Genomic DNA, 19,930 nt, shown 5'->3' on the forward strand with positions numbered 1-19,930 from the left:
GCAATAGGTGGAGCCAGAGCCCCTCATTGGCAGGGCTTGGAAGTAAGTAGTTACAAAAATTGAATTACTTGTAATTCATTACTTTTTTGAGGAACGAGTGGGTAACTCCTTTACATTTTGATTGTAATAGAACGAGGAATTATTTTATTACTTTTGAGGAGTAATTGTAATGTTTCCAGCATTGCTTTTGGGCATGACTTGGGGGAGGGAGCAGGCGAAGGCTTCTGCTCCTCTGATTTGTGGATGAAAATCATGTGCCTCAAACTGGGCTTCTGTGCAGCATCACTCTTCCCTCATGCTCTGTGGGTGGGTAGGAAGCGACAAGGGAGGAGGTGGAGAGTGAGACAGGGTGGAGTAGAGAAAAGAATTGTTTGAAAAAATGGATGGTGGTGGTAAAGAATGGAGTGGAGGGAAAAAGGAGATGGAGGGCAAGAACATGGATAAAGGAGAAGCAGGCAGCAGCAGAATGGAGATAAAGAACTGTGGAGGTGAAAGATGACAACACGTGTGTGAGTGTGTGTGTGTGAATGCTGTGTTTGCACTTGGCACGTAAACTTTTTTGAGTCTCAAGGGAAAATGTTTGCTTGGGTGGGTGTCCCTTAGTTGGTGGCAGGGCAGGGTCTGGGAGGTGGTTAAGTAAGAGAGATTATGCTGGCTGGCTGAGAGTATGTGTGTGTGTGTGGGTTGCATTTGGATTGATGTGCAAAAATCTGAGTGGTGGCCTCTGCCTCCCTTACCAGCGGAGAGACCACCACTGCTATCTTATGGATAAAAAGAATTATTCTACTACCTCTCTCTATGTGTTTATTTTTAATGTTTTAAGTGACTTAGGTGTGCAGCAGCCAAGGCCAGCACTTTGCAGGCACTCCAGTTTTTATTTAAATAGCTTAAGTGTAATTGTAGTGATTACTTTTGAGTAACGGTAAAGTAATCAATTCCTTTCAGAACAATTGTAATGGTAATTGTAATTTATTCCTTTTGAAAAGTAATCTTCCAAGCTCTGCTCACAGGTAGAAACACCCTCCTGACTGGTTGCAAGTACGATGGCACCACGTAAGGCTGGCCGAGGGCAGACTAAGGTTGGGGGGGGTAGTGCCCCCTTTGCCCTATTGGACCAGCCTCCACTGCTTCTCAGCAATCCTCAGGATGCCACAAGCAAAAGTGGGCAAAGCAACAAATGTGAACTTCACCTTTGTACAGGAGCCTAACTTCTTCATATGCCCCTCTCTAACCTGCATCCAGGCAAGCAAGAAACACTGTCAAAGTTCATAGGGTGCTAGTCCTACTCAGAGTAGACCCATTGAAATAAATGGACTTATGCTATTCATTTCCATTGATTTCAGTGGGTTTACTCTTAAGTATGGATACCATTTTCTAGAAGATAAAAACCGTGAAGTAGGGAGCAAAGCTGGACTAAATCAGAGATGTGGCCTGGAGAGGGGAGGAGTCCCAAGGGCCAGACAGAGTTATGTAGGGCCGTATTTGGCCCCCAGGCTTGAGATTCCCTATTGTTGCCTTATAATCATACACAGTAGCGTAGTGGCAAATTCAGAAGTGCAGGATTCCTTCATGTTAGTTACAGCCATGAAAAAATGAAATGGACTGCCTTCAAGTCGATCCCGACTTATGGCGACCCTACGAATAAGGTTTCCATGGTAATCGGTATTCAGAGGTGGTTTACCATTCCCTCCCTCTGAGGCTGAAAGGCAGTGACTGGCCCAAGGTCACCCAGTGAGCTTCGTGGCTGCGTGAGGATTCGAACCCTGGTCTCCCAGGTTGTAGTCCAACAGCTTAACCACTACACCACTCTGGCTCTCTAGTCACAGCCATACCTCCCCGCTTTTTGTTGTTGTTGCTGGATTGAGAATGAGATTCTTGCTAATGTCTTCTCCCACAACAACAGATATCCCTAGGAGCCAATAAGCATGAAAGGGGAGAGTGTTAGCTGCTGAGATGAGTCTTCTCAGTGGCTGTCTCATCTCCTTTCACTCTGATTGGCTCCAATCAGCAGGTAAGATAAGGCAGCATGTTAGAGGACTCTTCTTAGTGGCTAACACACTCCCCTTTCATGCTGATTGTCTCATAGGATGCTGGAAACATAGGGACTCTGCTCCCAAAGAAGTAAGGGGTCTAAGATCACCCAAGACCCTGGACAACTTCACCCCTGATCATACATTCTTGGCTAGGCAATACTCCCTGGCCTCCTTAGAAGCTTCTAAATCAAGCTTGTATAAGGGGAGTCTGTTGTTTTATGTAGCTGGCAAAAACCCAGCTGTTTGAAAAGGCTTTTCCATGATTGTCCTTTTTTTCTGTTGATTTATCAGCCTTTGGCAGGGCTTGCTTTGGTAAAAAATGAGATGCAAGTACTCATATCTTGATAAAAGTGCCTTGGGTACCAGCACCAAGTGTTTGTCATGGGCAGCAGAAAAAGAGGTGATGGTACTCCACACCAGTGAGTACCATAACACACACACACACACACACACACACACACACACACATTGATATTTGGTGTCTTAGTTTTGATGGATACTTTTTGTTACGGGGACTTGGCATTTGATGTTGATATTTGTGATTTCTTCCTATTTGTGACCTGAATGGGGATTTGATTATTGTTTTTGTGGTGTGGATTGCAAGGCGTCTTGAATTTATTTGAAAATTAGATGGGGTATTTAAAAATAATAAATAAATAAATAAATAAATAAATAAATAAATGCTCTTGCTTTATTTTATGTAAGACCATCCTCACCTCAGCCTTGAAGGGAGTTGGAAGGGTCACTCAGGCCCACAAAATTTACATCTGTCTAGGAAGACAATCCAAACAACATGTGCCGTGAAATAGAAATATTGAGGGTAGAGTTGAAATAGGTAAACATGGCTTAAGGCTGCACAACTCTTATTTATATATGCATGCTAGAAGTGTATACGATCATGCATGACGTGAAGAAAGTAGAGAGAGAAATTTTTCTCCCTCTGACATAACACTAGAACTTGGGGACTTCCAGTGATGCTGCATGTTGGAAGATCTGGGACAGACAAAAGAAAATACTACTTCATATAGCACATAGTTAAGCTATGGAATTCGCTCTCACAACAGACAGTGATGGCCACCAACTTGGATAGCTTTAAAAGAGGGTTAGACACATTCATGGACAATAAGGCTATTAACGGTTACTAGCCATGATGGTTACGTTCTACCTCCTCTGTTGGAAGCAGTATGCCTTTGAATACCAGGAACTGGAAATCACAGGCGGGGAGAGTGCCATCATACTCAGGTTCTGCTTGCAGGCTTCCTGTGGGCATCTGGCTGGCCACTGTGAGAACAGGATGCTGGCCTATACTAGATGGGCCACTGGCCTGATTCATCAGGCTCTTCTTTGCTTCTTATCAAGCAGGCAGTAATTCTAAGACAAGCTGTAAACACCTGGGAATCCCTTCATGTGAATGAGATTTGGTACTAGAGAGCTGCTCTGTACGCAGCCAAGAAGCGTGGATCATCATGAAAATTTAATGACAGCTTAATTCATGAACTTTCTTTTACCCAAATTGTGCCGAGATTGCATTTAGTAATTCAAATGGTTGGAATCACAATGGCACTTGTGGGGAAAGGTTTGTAAGGCCTACGCTGCTACTTTCTATATTCTGCTATGTATAAAAAAAGAAATATTCATTTAAAAAGGAAGCTCTTCATAATTATAAACGTGTGATGTGGAAAGGCTGTGTAATGGAGAGAGGACTATGCACCCTTTTGAGTTTGGCATTGCAAAGAATATGATTAATGTCGGCCTATGTTGAAGTTGTCAGCAGGTCTTATACATTTGAAGTTTTTAATGGCCAAGTGCTATCACTGCTTTTATGCAGAGGCCTTTGGGCACTGGATATTCCATTTGGAAAGCAAAATTATGTCCACATTCATTTGCTGCTGTATAATTTCCCTTGATTGTGGAGGCTGAGAGTTATTGTAACCCAAATCTGAAAAGAGAGATCCCTTTGCTTTAAAGAACATAACATTTGAACTTTCTGGATTTCAGAACTAATACCTTTTTTTTTTAGAATGAAGAAATGGGACTAGTGTTTGAATTTATGCAGTAGTAACCTCTTGTTTGGATTACTGACATGCACTCTGTGTGAGTCTACTTTTGAGTTTGGTCCAGAGGCTTGCAGGATTTATTCTGGCTGCCAATCTGCTACTGGGCCAAGTTCACTACCCTTGTCCCATCCAGACTTGCTTAAATTGTTGTTGCTGTCATAGGCTGTTGCCATTGCCTTGGTAACCACTTTACTTTCCCAGACTAGTTTTTTTTGGTAGTTGTCCCTGAATGAAGTCTCTCTCCGTGTGTATAAATGGAGATTAAGCTGTGGTCCCTCCAGACTTCATTTATTATATATTCATTGCTCGTGATGGCATTGGGGAGATTCTCCGCCATCCTGCTTTCAAAACTGTTTGTGCCTGCAACATATTTGGGATGAACATACAACATTTCCAGTCAGTACATGCGCTGTAGCTTACAGTTGAAACCCTGTTAACTTTCATGCCACAAATGTTCTGTGTGTGGGGTGCTCTGGTCCTGCTTTTCTTGTGCTATAGCACAAGATTGCCCCTCCGGATGTTAACAATGCAATATCATTCATGAAACACTGCAACTAATAAAGCAGAATGTTGGACCAATGGTTCAGTATAAATCCACTTCTAATGCTCTAAGACCGTGAGACGAGCCCTGCTGTATCAGGCCAGTGGGCCAACTAGTCTAGCACCCTGTTCTCACATTGGCCAACCAGATGCCTCTGGGAACTATGCAAGAAGGACCAGGGTGTACCACTATTATTGCATTGATGACATGATGCAGAATACACCCACAAAAACTCCACCAGTCTGGAGAAGTCCTGTTTTAACTAAAAAAACAAACTTTATCTGTGGTGGTGATCTGCAGCTTGCCTGCAGATGGGCCTTTTGGCCTGATCCAGTAGAGCAATTCTTGTGTTCTTATGCGATTCATCTTCCCCGATTCATTCACACATACCGGTCACCATTTGATCATTAAAGGTGATGAATGAATATGTGGCATAATGATTAGAGTGTCAAACTGGTATCTGGCAGACCAGGGTTCAAATCCCCTCTTTGGCCATGAAACTCACTCGGTGACCCTGGGCTGTCACTGTCTCTCAGCCTAACCTACCTCACAGGGTTACTGTGAGGATAAAATCTGGAGGGGGAGAACCCTGTTTGTATGCCATCTTGAGCTCCTTGGAGGAAAGGTGGGATACAGTATTAATAATTATGTGGAAACTGACCAGCCTGGAATCACATTCATAAGACACACTTTTAAAAACCTGCACACACTTCTTTTTAACAGTGCTTTTAGCTGCTTCAACTGAAAGAGGAATGAAAGCACGTTTTTGTACATAATTAAAAAAAACCCTGTCACTTCCATTCTATTTTGGAAGAGGCAGATTTTTTTTTTTTTGCGAAGGGTGGGGTGGGGGGGGAGAAGAAAGTGTTAATATTAAATAGCATTAAAATTACATTTTAAGGGGTGGGAGAGAAAGCATCAAAAATAAAAATTAAATGCCAGCGGCGGTCGGGGGAAAAAGGAGGTTTGTCTAACATAGCTCCATCAGGGCCAGCAACGTTTTTAATGGGTGGAGGCCGTTTCCTGCTGCAAAACGGTCGAAGGAAACAAGCGGTAGATGCTGCGAATGCGAAGTCAGCCAGCCACCCGATCGCAGAAGCACCTTCTCTTCCCTCTCGTGACATTAACAAGGGAGGAAAGATAATAGACATTCTCCCCCCGCCCCCCGTATACGTCTGGCTGGCAAGAACAGGGCGTGGACAGCTGCTTCGTAGCAGCAGCAGCTCATCTGCAAGACTGCGGATATTCTCTCCCTCCTGCAGCACCAAGGATGCAATTCAAAACCAGCGCTGGAGCAACCGAGGCTGCGGCGCCAGCCACGAGCGCTGCGCATCTAGCGATAAAAAGGGCTACATTCGCAGATTCATATATTTCCCAGTATCGCCCTAGGGGGAAAGGGAGATTTGGAAGCATCCGCGGAAAGGAGACCAAGGGAAACCCCGCCCGCGCCTGCTGCTGCTTCCTCCTTATTGACACTGCAGCCTCCCCCAAAATGATGGCAACAGAAGCAACGGCGGCGTATAGTAACGTTTCTCGTTAGCTCTCTGCCCTCCTAGTCACGGCGAGCCGCAAAGGCGGCAGCCCGTTCTCCGTTGGCTCCTTCATTGCGCCACTTCACATGTTACCGCGCCGCTGGCTTCCCATTGCACGGCGGCTGGGCTTCATTTGCATGCTACCGAGGGCCGCCGCCAATCAGGGCCTCGAAGCTGAACGCCCCGCTCTCTATGGAGGACAGGGCGTGGCGGGACGCGCAGGCGCGGCAGGACCTTCCTTGTGCTTAGGCTTTGATTGCTGTAGCGAGGGTTTCTCTCTCCTCCTCCTCCTGCTGCTTTAAGACCCGGCCGGGTTTGGAGCAGAGGGAAGAAAAGGCGGCACACGGGGATCGCGGTTTCTTTCTGTTGCGGGTGCAAGTGGCAGGGTCAAGCTCAGCCGTTGCATGGTTGCTTTTTTTTTCTTTTTAAAATATAATTTCTTGCAAGAAAGCCGAACACAGCACTTCCTTAGTTATATTATTATATAATAATAGTGCATTTTTTTTTACAAAAAAGGCTTTTGCAACTAACAATCTGCAGAAAGCAGTTTTTTTTTTAAAAAAAAGGGGGTTGCGTGGGAGTTTTGTTTTCCTCGAGAGTAAAGTACAAGCGAGATGTCTTATCAAGGGAAGAAAAATATTCCACGCATCACGGTGAGTTGCGAGTGGGGGGGGGCGACGAGCGAACAGACCTGGGAAACGAGAGTGGCGCGGGGGAGGACGAGGTGGATCGAGCCTTTTGTGTGTGGTGTGTGTAGTTATTTTTTTAAGCCTACAGGCTTTTGCGATCAAGAGAAAAGAGCGCGCCAAACCTGCCTTTGATGCAGCCGCCGATTTATTTTTAAAATAAAAAGAATAATTGAATTTAAAAAAAACCGGTGCAAGTGATGGAACAATGGTTGCCTTGAAGTTGCGTAGCGGATGCGAACGTGAAGTCCCTTGTCTTTCTCTCGCGCGGTTGTTTGGTGGCCGCCTTAAGGATGCTTTTCTTTCGCCAGCCCGGATCGTCACAAATAGATGGCAGATTTCTTCCCTCCTTCCTTTTTTTAAAAATATACATGCCTGAAATAATAAGACAAGATACAAAAAGAGAGAGAGAGAGTTGTCCCGTGACTGCACGTCCGCTCGCGGCTGTTTCATAAGCGCTGCTGAATGCTCCTCTTAGGTCTTGAGGATCTGTTTAGTTCGTTTTCTTTTGAAAATTAACTCTACGCATTCATTCTATTTGGATGGAGGGTAGCCGAGAAAGGGATCTTATGGGGTGGATCTCTTGACAGCAAGGGTGGGGATTGGCGGTGGGTGGGTCTAGAGGTAGGAGCTGGCAGTGCTGGTGTGGCAGGCAAACCAGTGGGTGTATTTTTGATTGTGTGTGTGTGCATTTATATATATACAGTGGATGCAATGTGGGGCGGTTTGGCAGTGCTGCCCCACCCCCTCACCCCACCAGCTGCCTTATGGAGGGTGGGTGGGAGAGTGGAGGACTTGGCTGGGCTCTTGGATTGCTCATCTCTCTTTCCCCCCTTTTCTGATGTTAGCTCTCTTTCTCTCTCCCCCCCACCCCACTTTATCTCCTTTAGTCATACAAAGGAGGAAAAGCCTCGTTCACTCTTTTTTTTTTCCTGCAGGAGGTTAATGGCGCTAGCTCGGGCGAGGTGAGCAGCTGGGGGCTGGCAGGCTGGCTGTGCAGCCTTGCTCTTCTTCCCCAGCAAGAAAATGGGGAGACTGTGGGGAGTGGGCAAAGGAAGGGAATAAATGGTTGCCTGTTGGAACAGGAGACCCTTGCCCTCTTCTCCACACCACCATCGCCCCTTCTCCTCTCTCCTGCCCGCCCTTCTTCTCTCTGCATTTAAGATGAAAGAGGGTTTGTTTGTCTTCTCAAAGGATCCCCCTCCCCGCCTCTCCTTTGTCATTCAGAGTCTCCCCATCTCCAGACCTGTAGGGGATCCTAAGGGAAAAAGAGAGCGAACAGTTACATAATATAGTCCTAACAGTCATTATTGTGGGACCTGATTGTCATGCCAGGATTTCTAGCCACAGGGATTAGACACATGCACGCAGCACAATTGGATATGATCGCAGTAGATCTTGCTAGGAGTCTGCTTTTTCAACTGATAATTGCGATCTGTTTTTTCAATTGATATTACAAGCTGCTCAATTTATATTAAGCCTCTTAAGCAAGAGACTTAATATTTTGTCTCTCTCCTGTTACTTATGTGACAGTTAGCCATGCCTGGGGTGTATCTTATCATGCCAAGCCTCTTTTCTTTGAGTATTAAAGCTGAGAGTTGTGAATAAATTATTAAGAAGCCCATCAAACTTCTGGGTTGGACAGCCATCATTTTCTTTTTTTACATAACAAGGCTCGTGTCATAGATGGCTGGGTTCCCTTTTCAGTGAATCTGTATTCGCTCACTGACTTTTAAAATCTAAAGCCCTTTTCTTTTATGTTACATCTACAAAAAGTGGAGCATGAGGTTGATAGCAATTCAGGCCTTCAGCAGTCTGGTATATGTGGTTTGTTTGTTTTTTAGCAGCGATAGTAGCGTTCTGAAATAAAGGGAAATGGATCGAGAGTATGATCTAGTTCATTTTGGTGTGTAAACCTAGGGTTAATGGAGTTACAACAGTGGAAAAGCACTGACCACGTGACTTGGCACAGAGGCTAATTTTGCCAGAAGCAAGACTTATGCATCTGACAATTAATAGAAGCATGGAATTATTGGGCCTGGATGGGGCTTGTAATTTGTTTTGCCTGGTGACCTTCAACCTTCCAACTCTGGAATTCACTTTTAGACAATTAACTTCATGGGACTGACTCTAAGCATTCTGGTTTTATCTTGTTCTCGCACATTTTCCCTCTGTTGCGTTTGTCTAGCTCCGACTGCTCTTTCCAAACTATAGTTGTGGGCACTGTTGGTGCAATCCATTTAATTGAAAGTCATGGCTTATTGGTTATTTGGGAAGGGCTGTAGCTCAGTGGTAGAGCATCTGTCTTTCATGTAGAAGGTCCCAGGTTCAATCCTCGGTATCTCCAGGTAGGACTGAGAGAGACAGCCCTGTCTGAAACCCTGGAAAGCCTCTGCCAGTCAGCATATACAGTACTGAGTAGATGGACCAGTGGTCTGATTTGGTATAAGGGGGCTTGCTATGATTCTGATCCTCTGGCTATAGGTCAATTATCCACCCCCTTGAATCATGGGAAGCGTTGGCAAACCCAACATCCTTAAGGAACTAGCTCATGTCATCCAGATTAACACTGTGCATATGCCACACTGCAGAGGTTCCAGAGGTGAGCTGTGCTCAGAGCAGCCTTGATGTTAAATATAAGTACTTGATTTATCCTGAAGAAGAGAAGACTGGGGGCAGGGTACTCTTCAGATACCTGAAGGGTTTTCACTAGAAGAAGGCAGTGGCTTCCTCTTTGCTGACCCGGATATTAGGACAAGATCAAATGGGCCTACAAGAAGGGAGATTGCAGTTAAACATTAGGAGAAATGGTAAATCAGTTACTGAGGTGGCGGTGGGCTGACCCTTCTCGAAGGAGGTCTTCAGACAGAGACTGGACAATCATCTGTTGGAGATACTGTACTCTGGATTTTCTATGTTGACCAGTGGGGTGGATCAATGTCCTATCAAGCCCTCTCCAAATGGCCTACAAGTCTTCCTCCAACTCATATTATTCTAAGTCAGTCTCAGTGAGTTCAAGGAGGACCTACTTGTGGGTAAGTATGCTTTTAAGACTAGCCTTAGCAAGCCAGATCTAGATGGCTCAAGTGAGTGAACCATATCATTCTATTTAGTGGTGACAACAGGTCTTTTTGGCAAACATGTTGAAAATCCAAGTCTAAAAGCATGAGAGACTGCTACTGGAGAACATTTCATAAGTGCCCTGTGCCTTGGGGAGCAAGTCAAAGTCGAAAGCTGAAGAGAACATAAAGAGGCTGTGCCTGAATTTTTTCCTATGGCCCTTGCTTTTTGTGCCATGTGGGACATCTGTTCCACACACTGACCATCCATCTAGAGCAGGGGTGAGGAACCTCTGGCTCTCCAGATGATGTTGGACTCCAACTCCCATCAGCACCAGCCAGCACAGACAAAGGTTAGGGATGATGGGAGTTGTAGTCCATCATCTGGACTACAGGCTCTCTATCCCTGTTCTAGGAGTAAAGATAAAGAAACCCACACTGTCACCAGAAAGTAAGATGAAACATGTTTGGAAATTACCTTTTGATGCCAGGATGGGGATCTCAAATGCATTTGCCAGCTCACCGTTGACAAGTACATATCTTGTTCTGGGCAGATAAACGTAGTGCAGTGTCAGGGAGAATCTGCATCCTCCAGACACTGGAGTAAAACTGAGATCACCCTGATACATTGTATTGAGCCTTGGGCAAGCTTGGAAGATGGGCAAGTCTTGCAGCTTTCTTGAGCACATTTCCAAAACTCAGTCTGAAATTCAGGACAATATATGTTCCATCAGAGTTGGTGACAAGCACAAAACAATAGCAGGCTACCAGCATCGGCTCAGATCTATGGATTGTTGTGATAGGGTTGTTTGTTGAGATCCTAAATAGGCTGCCTTATTTCTCCCTTTGGTTCTAGAGCAGTTTATCACTGGTCCATGGTATCTGAGGGAGCCCTTTAAAAGGCAATCACTGCTGTGTAAACTAGCTAAGGCATGACTGGGTAGCATTTAAAGGACCCAATGAGATGCTTGCCGTGTCCTTGGTAAGTGCAGCCCACTGGCCTACTACACACAGCAAGGCCTTCTTGGTGGTGGGGCCCCAGTTGTAGAACTCCCTGTGGAGATAGCAGCTGTCTCCAATTTTGATGTCTCTTAAGTGCTCATTAGAAACTTGTTGTTTTTGTATGCCTTTGGCATGTAGGGTGAATGATGTTACTAGCAGTTTACTGTATTTTTATGACTGTGGTATTTTTATGGTTTTAACTGTGATTTCAGATTAGTTTTAATGCTGTGTAACAATGAGTGTAAGCCTCTCTAGGCTCCTATGGGAAGGAAGGGAAGAACAGGGTATGAGAAAAATGAATGAATAAATAAGATGGGCAGTGGCCAATCATGTGAATTCTGACCACAGGATTGCCACTGCACTTGGAGGATAGAGTCCCAATTTAATTGGAAGAATCTGAGTGATGGACTTTCTCACCCATGTGGCTGAGTAATTTAAAAGTTGCTCTAGCCATGTGGGAGTTGTGAAAAGCTGCCCTGCAAGTAGAATGTTTTGTGACCCCTGACATCCCAGCTTTTATGTTGCTTTTCCTGACCTAAGATCGTAGCCTGAATAGGCCAATACCTGGAAGTCAGGTTTACTCCTAATCTAATATCTTTTAAGAAACGTACAACTCATTGTAAGGCAGCCAGCTTCAACAGATGCAACCTACGCTTTGGCTCTGTTAATTGTCCTGGTAAGACTGAAGAGTGAATGTGGGGGTCTAAGAGCATAACAAGAAGAGCCTGCTGCATCAGGCCAGTGGTCCATCTAGTCCAGCATCCTGTTCTCGCAGTGGCCAGCACTATGGGAAACTTGCAAGCAGGACTTAAGCGCGATAGCACTTGTCCCTCTTACAATTTCCAGCAACTGGTGTTGAGAAGCCTCTGATGGTGGATGTAGAACATCCATACAGTCTTTTGTGTTTTTTCAAGGCTGAAATCCCACGTATGCTTCCTTGAGCGAAAGCTCTATAGAATTCAAGTGGCACTTCGCAATTAACAGGCATAGGATCGGACTGTATGAGTTGGTTGAACCTTACATGTTTTCTTTTTTTTTCTCACCACCTGCTGTGACTGTTTTGTAAACTTGACCTCCTGTTCTGCAGCTATACGTTTCTCAGCAAAGGCAATTCATCTAACATGGTTTCTTCCCTCTTTGCTTAAAAGCAATTGTGTGTGGTCTTGTTGTTTTTAAGACATTGGGAACAATTAATATCCACAAAGTGTATTACACATTAGTATGCCATTTTATTTGAGGGAGGCATTATTAGAGAGGCTAGATCAAATGGACTAGACCAGCTTCCCCAGCCTGGACTTCTCCAGATGTTTGGGGCTACAGGTCCTATCATTCCTGACCATTGACTGTGTTGGCTATTGCTGATGGGAGTTAGCAGCTGGAGGGGCCAGGTTGGGAAAGGCTGGACTAGATCTTCTATCTGTCCTGGTGACTCTTGAGTTGTTGTTATTATTTTTGTTGTTACTGTTATTAGTCATCAATTACTGTGATGTCCGTATTGTGTCCTGGTGTCAAAATTTGAAGAAAAACGCACCAGGCAATGAGAATCATATGGGGTAATCATTGGTGTGCCATAAAACTCAAGTCTAACTACTTACATGGTAGGGAGCCTCTTACTCATCACCTTTGTAAATAAGCTCACAGAAGGTACTAGCTTGCAACACTTTTTTTAAAAAAACTAGTTTGCTAAAAGGGTATAGCCTTTGTTGCCTTGCTGGCCATAGAGAAAAGAAGCACCTTGTCCTCTGCAGCAAGCATGGAGATGCAAGCTACAAGTGTCTTAGGAGGCGAGTAAAATGTGATCCCTTCTACCAAGTCGGCTAGTGGAGTAGGAGGAACAGAGTATGTTGAAGAGGAGGGGATTAGATGCATGATAATATAGGTGCCACCACTGAAAAGACCCATTTTTCTTTGGCTTGTTTGCTGCCTGTCCTTCAGTTGTTTGGAGCAATACCTCTGATGTGGAGTGGACTGTACAGGGCCACATATGTGAGAGAAGGTGGTTCTTAGGATATTCAGGTCCCAAGCCTTTTAGGGCTTTACTTAATAAGAACTGGCGCCTTGAATTGTGCCTGGAACTTGAAGGGTAGTAGCCAGTGAAGGTTGATTAGGAATGGATTAATATGCTCCATTTGGCCAGCTCCAGACAATTTTCTGGCAGTGGCATTTTGGATGCTTTTCAAAGGCAGCCTTACGATAATGCTGTCTGAATGATTGTGGCTGTTGGGATGCTCCTTTGTAAAGATAAATAAATAAATTGCTTGCACACAGAAAGCTTCCAGGTCAAGGAAAAGGCTAAGCCTTGCACCTATGCCTGACATTCTTTTTTTCCCCTTTGGTAGGATTTTTTTGGTAGCATTTGGTTCTGTGATGCAGTCTAAAAATAGTACCATCTAGATCAGCCTTTCCCAACCTTTGGGTCCCCAGATGTTGCTGGACTACAACTCCCATCAGCCCCAGCTAGCATGGCCAATGGTCAGGAATCGTGGGAACTGTAGTCCAGCAACATCTGGGGACCCAAGGTTGGGAAAAGCTGGATCATGGCTAGGGACCCTCAGGCCCTGGGGCCAAATGTGCCCCTTGAGGCCTCTCTCTGGCCCCTGGAACACTCCCCAGGCTGCATACTCTCTTTTCCCAGGCCTCGCCTCTCACTGGCCCTGCTTTGCACCCTCATTGAGTGTTTTTACCTGGCCTGAATGTGTCCTTGAACTTTATTAATGCCTCTTGCTTATCTGGATGGAAGAGAGAGAGGGTGTGTGTGTGTGTGTGTGAATGTGTGTAGCGACTAGCCTACTTGTACAAAGTTGGAGGAGGCCTTTTGCTCTCTTCTCATGCTGGCCCTTCCTCAGTTGCTTGGTTCAAAGCATGGGCCCTATTGGCAACCAGTTACTAACCAACACCCCCCCATGGTTGAAATTAGAAGGAAGGCCCTTGAAGATTAGAGGATGTAACTTCAGATGGGTTTGTGCCCCTGCACCTCTCGTTGTAGGAGCGAGCCCAAGGAGTTTTTTGGATTCAGAGCCTTTTTGTTTTTGTTTTTATTGCTGGAGCATGCACAGATGCTGGGGGTCAGGGACAGAGTATCTGCTATGCATGCAGAAGGTCCATGGTTCAATCCCCAGCATCTTCAGGTAGGATTGGGAATGTCCCCAATCTGCAAATCCTGGAGATCTGCTGCTAGTCACTGTAGACAGTACTGTGCCAGATGGACTAATGGTCTGGCATGGTATAAGGTAGCCTCCTATGTTCCTGTGCCACCGAGGTGGTTCTCCCCTTCCTTCCTCTTAGTGAAGAGATGTGGTATCTCTTTCATGTGAGCTGCCTTGCCCCTGTGTTAACTCAATGTTTCCTATTATATACTGGGAGGGGCTCTCCAATAACCATCTGGCAGATGTTTGTGCTAGGCTACTGAAGATCCTTGTAACGGCAGATTCCAGAAACTGAGCATGGTCCCTTTTGCATGCAAAGCATGTGCTATGCCTCTGATCTATGACCCCTCCCTTCTCTCTTTGTTTCATGCATGGCTGTTCTCTTCTTACAGTATTCATATATAGCCCAGATTTCAGGCTTGTGGGATCAACTCCCATTTTTTTAGTAGAACCCCAAAGTCTATCTACTGGAGCAAGGAGGAAAATAGCGGCTAGGGTGGTCTTGAGTCTGATGTAAAAGGGTGGCTCAGGGGTTGCTTATTGACCTATATCTTATACAGACCCACATCTCAGTTACTACACATCAGGGATCTGGTAAGCAAAACTGCACAAAACTGCTGAAAGGCAATAGTTAATGCTCCTATTCACAAGTGAAAGCCTGAGAGAAGTGATTATTCCAAACTAACTTTTAAAAAAAAAAAACACCCTTGCTGTTTTTAAATTATTGGAGGGTCAGAAATCCTTGCTGATGCACAGCAAATCATCAAGAGATCTACAGTAGATCCCAATTGACCTTCTGCCCACCCTGGGTTTACAGCATATGGTAGTGCTGGTGAAACCTGCAGTTCTTCAGATTTTGCTGGACTGCAGCATGTGTTATCCACAGTAGTGTAGTGGCAAATTCAGAAGTGCAGGTTTCCTTCATGATAGTCACGCCACACCCCCTCACAGCCACCTTTCCACTTTCTCTCATCTTCCTTGCTCTTCCTGTTGTCTCGTGAGTCCATACCTCACTACAACAGACATCCTTAGGTGCCAATCAGAATAAAAGGGCAGGCTGTGTTAGCTACTGAGAAGAGTCTTCTCAGTGGCAGACTCGCCTCCTTTCACTCTGATTGGCTGCAATCAGTATGAAAGGACAAAGACTTTTCTCAGTGGGTAACATGTTCCCTTTTCATGCTGATTGGCTCATACATAGGAACCTGGCTTGGACCCTGCTGCCACAAAAGTAACAGGTGTATGACATTCCATGAACCCAGACAACTACGTCCCTGGTTATCCTTGGCCATTGGCCATGGTGGCTGAGGCTAATGGGAGTTGGAATCCAGCAATATCTGGAGCATGAGTGAGGCAGTTGGAAAAGGGAACTTGGGCAGGGTGGGCGAGCTGCTTCTTCATGTGCTGTTTGAAATCAGGATCAGCTGATAGTGTTCAGGATCAGCTGAAAGCTTTGCCCATCAACCAATGGGTAGTGCCTACAACCCCCTTTGGGTTGATGTACCTCACATCTCACATCATGTTATGTATGACATCAGACATCAGGTGTAGAGCAGGTACAGATGGGGGAGAAATGTGATCCAGTTTTCATTTAAAGGCAGACTTGCCAAATTTGCATTTTCCAAAACATTATGTGAACCAAAACACAGCTATCCTTCAAAATTTACACTTGTCCGAATTTTGCAATCCAGTCCTCCAGCTGAGTAGTCATTACAAAAATGCATATGATAGCATAAAGTGTGTATAAAGTGCAAATGTTAGTGAAAGTAACATAAAAGGTAACATTATTTAGGCAAAATTGCTTTGTAAAAATGTGTATAGGAGAAATTTGTACAAAAATGCTGATGGATTTTCATGAAGCCTTTTTTAAAAAAAAAAATGCGCAAACTGATGTAAAAATGAGGAGAACCGAACAAGATCAGAAAAATGCGGAATGGGAAGAAACTGAAATGGACATATTTGCCCATCTCTAAGGGCAGGTGGGCGAGGCTTAGCCAAAAGGGCCCTCACCGGCCAGATGGGGTGGCCCCATGGACTGATGGGGTTCCCCACCACTGATCAGGAGAGTCATAGGTTTCTCCATCCATAGTGTACAGCACTGTTCTTCAACGTTGAGTCCTCAGATGTTGTTGGACTGCAACTCCCATCAACCTTGGCCATTGGCTAAGCTGGCTGGGGTTGATGGGAGTTGTAATCTGGCAGCATCTGGTGTACAGTATGCAAAAAAGACATGTCTTAACCCTCATGTTTCATTGTGCTTGCTGCAATGCTACTGCAATGTCAATGCTTCTGTTTCTGCCAGTAAAACATTTTCATCTGGTTGAAATGTAGTCACTTAGGCTTTGAACTCCCCACCCCCCAGCTTAACTAGTGACTCTGGATTTGTTTTATTGCAATACACAGTAGCTGAATAAGAGGCGAGAAAATATCTCCTGAACTGAAACCTTTCTAGCATTGAGCTGAAAGGGCTTGTTTTTGTTGGAAATTCCATGGCAACAGACTTTTGGTCATTTTCCCTGACTGCCAGTTGACTCAGAACAGCCCTAAGTGAAGTAACCTCTGTGGTGTCTTTAGACAGTTAAGCTTTCAGCTAAATTAAAAAGTACGGCTTTTTGGAAAGCCATTAACATGCCACATCTGAAACAGTGCATGTTGCTTTGCAGTAGCCAAATCTTAGAAAGGTTATTTTAATTGGTGATAGATTGTGCTTAATAAACAGATTTCTAAAACCTGTAAATGTAACCTCACTTTTACTGTTTTATTTTGTTTTACTGAGGGTTAGATTGACGAAAATGTCTCTCTGCGGTACTGAAGCATCATTTCATCTTTCCAGCTGAAAGCATCGCAGCTGACTTGTTTATATGAAATGGCCTTTGAATGATTCAAAGAGAGATCCCTCCCCCTGCCTCTGCTTTTTAACCTGGCACTGCGTACTTGTCACCCAATAATTAAGTATTGTCTGATGTCTCTTTGTTTCAGAGTGATCGCCTTTTGATCAAGGGTGGTAAAATAGTTAATGATGACCAATCTTTCTATGCAGACATTTACATGGAAGATGGATTAATAAAGTAAGTACATAGTAATTACATTTTTGTAGTGAGATTGTACATCAGAAATGTAAAATGTTGTAACACAACAGCGTAAAGGTTTAAAATAATAATAAAAGAAGAAACTGGTGCTTAGCATTGTCAGTGATGGAAGATTTTTTCTTAAAACATTTTGAGGTTGCAATCTTAGCAGACTTGGGAGCAAATCCCATTAAATTCAGTGATATGCCATTTTTGGTTTGGCTTCATCATTGGGTTATTATTTATTAAATTTATATCCCACACTTCTTCCCAAAGGGAGCCCAGAGTGACAAACATATGATAAAAACCTAAAAATATTTTAAAAACAAAGCATCTTAAAAACAATTCCAATAAAGATGCAGGTACAGTGCCCTGCAAAAGTATTCAGACCCCTGACCAATACTCTCTATTACTGAATGATACATTGTTATTTTGTACTGTGTGATACTTTATTTTGAAACATTGAAACTCAGAATCAATTATTGTAAGGTGACATTGGTTTTACATTGGTAAACGTTTGTAAGAAACATAAAAAACTGAAACCTGTTGCTTACATAAGTATTCAACCCCTGTGCTGTGGAAGCTTCCAGTTTACACAAATGAAAGAAATTGCCCTATCGAGGACACAGTTACCTTACCATTGGCCTCCACTTGTGAACTATTAAAGTTGCTGTCACATGGTCAGGATAAAACCCCCAATGTTGAATGATCATTGGTTAGGCTGTAAATCTGAAGGAAAATGAACACCAAAGAGCATTCTATAGAAGTGCGAGATAATGTAATACCAATGCATAGATTAGGAAAAGGGTACAAAATTATCCAAGTGTTTGGATACCCAGTGAGCACAGTTGGGTCAATAATCAGGAAGTGGAAGCTGCATCACACCACCCAGACACTGCCAAGAAAAGGCCATCCCTCAAAACTCAGTGCTCGGACAAGGAGACTTGTGAGAGAAGCCACAGAGAGGCCAACAATCACTTTGAAGGAGCTAGAGAGTTCAGTGGCTGGGAGTGGAGTAGTGGTGCACCAGTCAACCATATCAAGAGCTCTGCATAACACTGGCCTGTATGGGAGGGTGGCAAGAGAGATGCCATTATTCAAAAAGTACCATCTGAAAGCATGTCTGGAGTTTGCCAGAAAGCATGAGAGTGCCCAGCTGTGATGTGGGAAAAGGTTTTGTGGTCAGATGACACCAAAGATGGAGCTTTTTGGCCAAAACTCAAAGCGCTATGTGTAGCACAAACTTAACATTGCTCATGCCTCAAGACACATCATCTGTACAATGAAGTATGGTGGTGACAGCATCATGCTGTGGGGACGCTTCTCATCACAGGTACTGGGCATCTTGTTAAGATTGAAGGAAGAATGGATGGAGCAAAACACAGAGAAATAGTGCTAGATAACCTGCTTCAGTCCACTAAAAAACTGATGCTTGGGAGAAAATTCACTTTCAGCAGCACAATGATCCCAAGCACAAAGTCAAAGCAACATTGGAGTGTCTCAGTAATGAAAAGATGAATGTCCTACAGTGGCCCAATCAAAGTCCGATCTCAATCCTATTGAGAATCTGTGGTGCTCTTTGAAAATTGCGATCCACAAGCAACGTCCAACCAACCTGAACAACCTGAATCTGCCAAGAGGAATAGGTCGAAATCCCTCCGACTCTGTGTGTAAAGCTGGTACATACCTACCCCAAAAGACTTAAAGCTGTTATTGCAGCGAAAGGTGGCTCTAACAAGTATTAATGTGTGGAGGTTGAATACTTATGCAAGAAAAGTTTTTCAGTTTTTTATGTTTCTTACAAATATTTCCCAACATAAAACCAATGTCACCTTACAATAATTGATTTTGAGTTTCAGTGTTTCAGAATAAAATATCATACAGAACGAAATTACAATGTACCATTTGTAATTCAGTAATATGAGAGCATTGGTCAGGGGTCTGAGCACTTTTGCAAGGCACTGTTTCTATTGGGATAAGGTATCTACTTAAAAGAGTTGTTAAGAATGCTTTGGTGACAAAGGTAAAACTAATTCTTATGCTTTATGAATGATGGCTGTATGTGTCCCTATACACGTTCATTCTTTATACCAGAGGTGGGGAACCTTTGGCACTCCAGATGTTGCTGAACTACATCTCCTAGTCCAATAATATCTGGAGCACCAAAGGTTCCCCACAAACGCTGTATATTCTGGCATCTGGGTATCAAGAGTGCTACTGAAGAAGCAACGTGAGCCTGTCTCCTGACTAGGTCCTGTGTAGTTATTGGCTTAGTTCTGTTCATATTTGCAAATGAACTGGCAACCCAACTTGTAACATAACTTATCATTGAACACAACAGGGATCCTGATCAGTGATTTTAACTCCATCTTCAAATCTAAACTGATAATACAAGGCCAAGAGTTGTGGGAAAGCCAAGGCGACAGTAAACTCATTGGAATTCAAATCAGTAGCACATTCACAATAAAAGGCATTCCTTAAGCATTTCAGCCAAGAAATAATAGTAATAATAATAGCATTTTGCTGCATTTAACGTTGGTCATACTGGGAGTGAAAGCCATTAACATTAATGGACATGACTAAGTTAGGTTCATTAATTTCAGTGGTTCTACTGTGAGTAAAAGTTAGTTGGATGCAAAAAAATAAAAAGGTTAGTTGGAGTTCCCAGGGAAGAGGGATTGATGGTTAAACCACTCTAGGAATTGTAGCTCTGTGAGGGGAATGGGTCTCTCCCAACAATGAGCAGAACCCTTAACAAATGACAGTTCCCAGGATTCTTTGGGAGAAGCTATGCTTGTTAAAGAGGTAG

At 43.9% G+C, this 19,930-nt stretch overlaps 1 protein-coding gene across 3 annotated transcripts in view; it reads left to right on the forward strand.

Annotated features, from left to right (window-relative positions):
• The window catches only part of DPYSL2 (dihydropyrimidinase like 2), a 118,273-nt gene that overhangs the window by 25,233 nt on the left and 73,110 nt on the right, over window positions 1–19,930 (forward strand). For 2 of the 3 annotated variants that reach the window (XM_061592294.1, XM_061592295.1), the window contains exon 2: window positions 17,033–17,121. In XM_061592294.1, the coding sequence (XP_061448278.1) occupies window positions 17,033–17,121 (89 nt within the window). Of the gene's footprint in view, window positions 1–6,172; window positions 6,817–17,032; window positions 17,122–19,930 lie in introns of those variants that run through there. The other variant, XM_061592296.1, reaches the window with a different exon arrangement.

This window comes from Rhineura floridana, chromosome 12, assembly GCF_030035675.1.
Source record: "Rhineura floridana isolate rRhiFlo1 chromosome 12, rRhiFlo1.hap2, whole genome shotgun sequence".
Taxonomy (NCBI): Eukaryota; Metazoa; Chordata; class Lepidosauria; order Squamata; family Rhineuridae; genus Rhineura; species Rhineura floridana.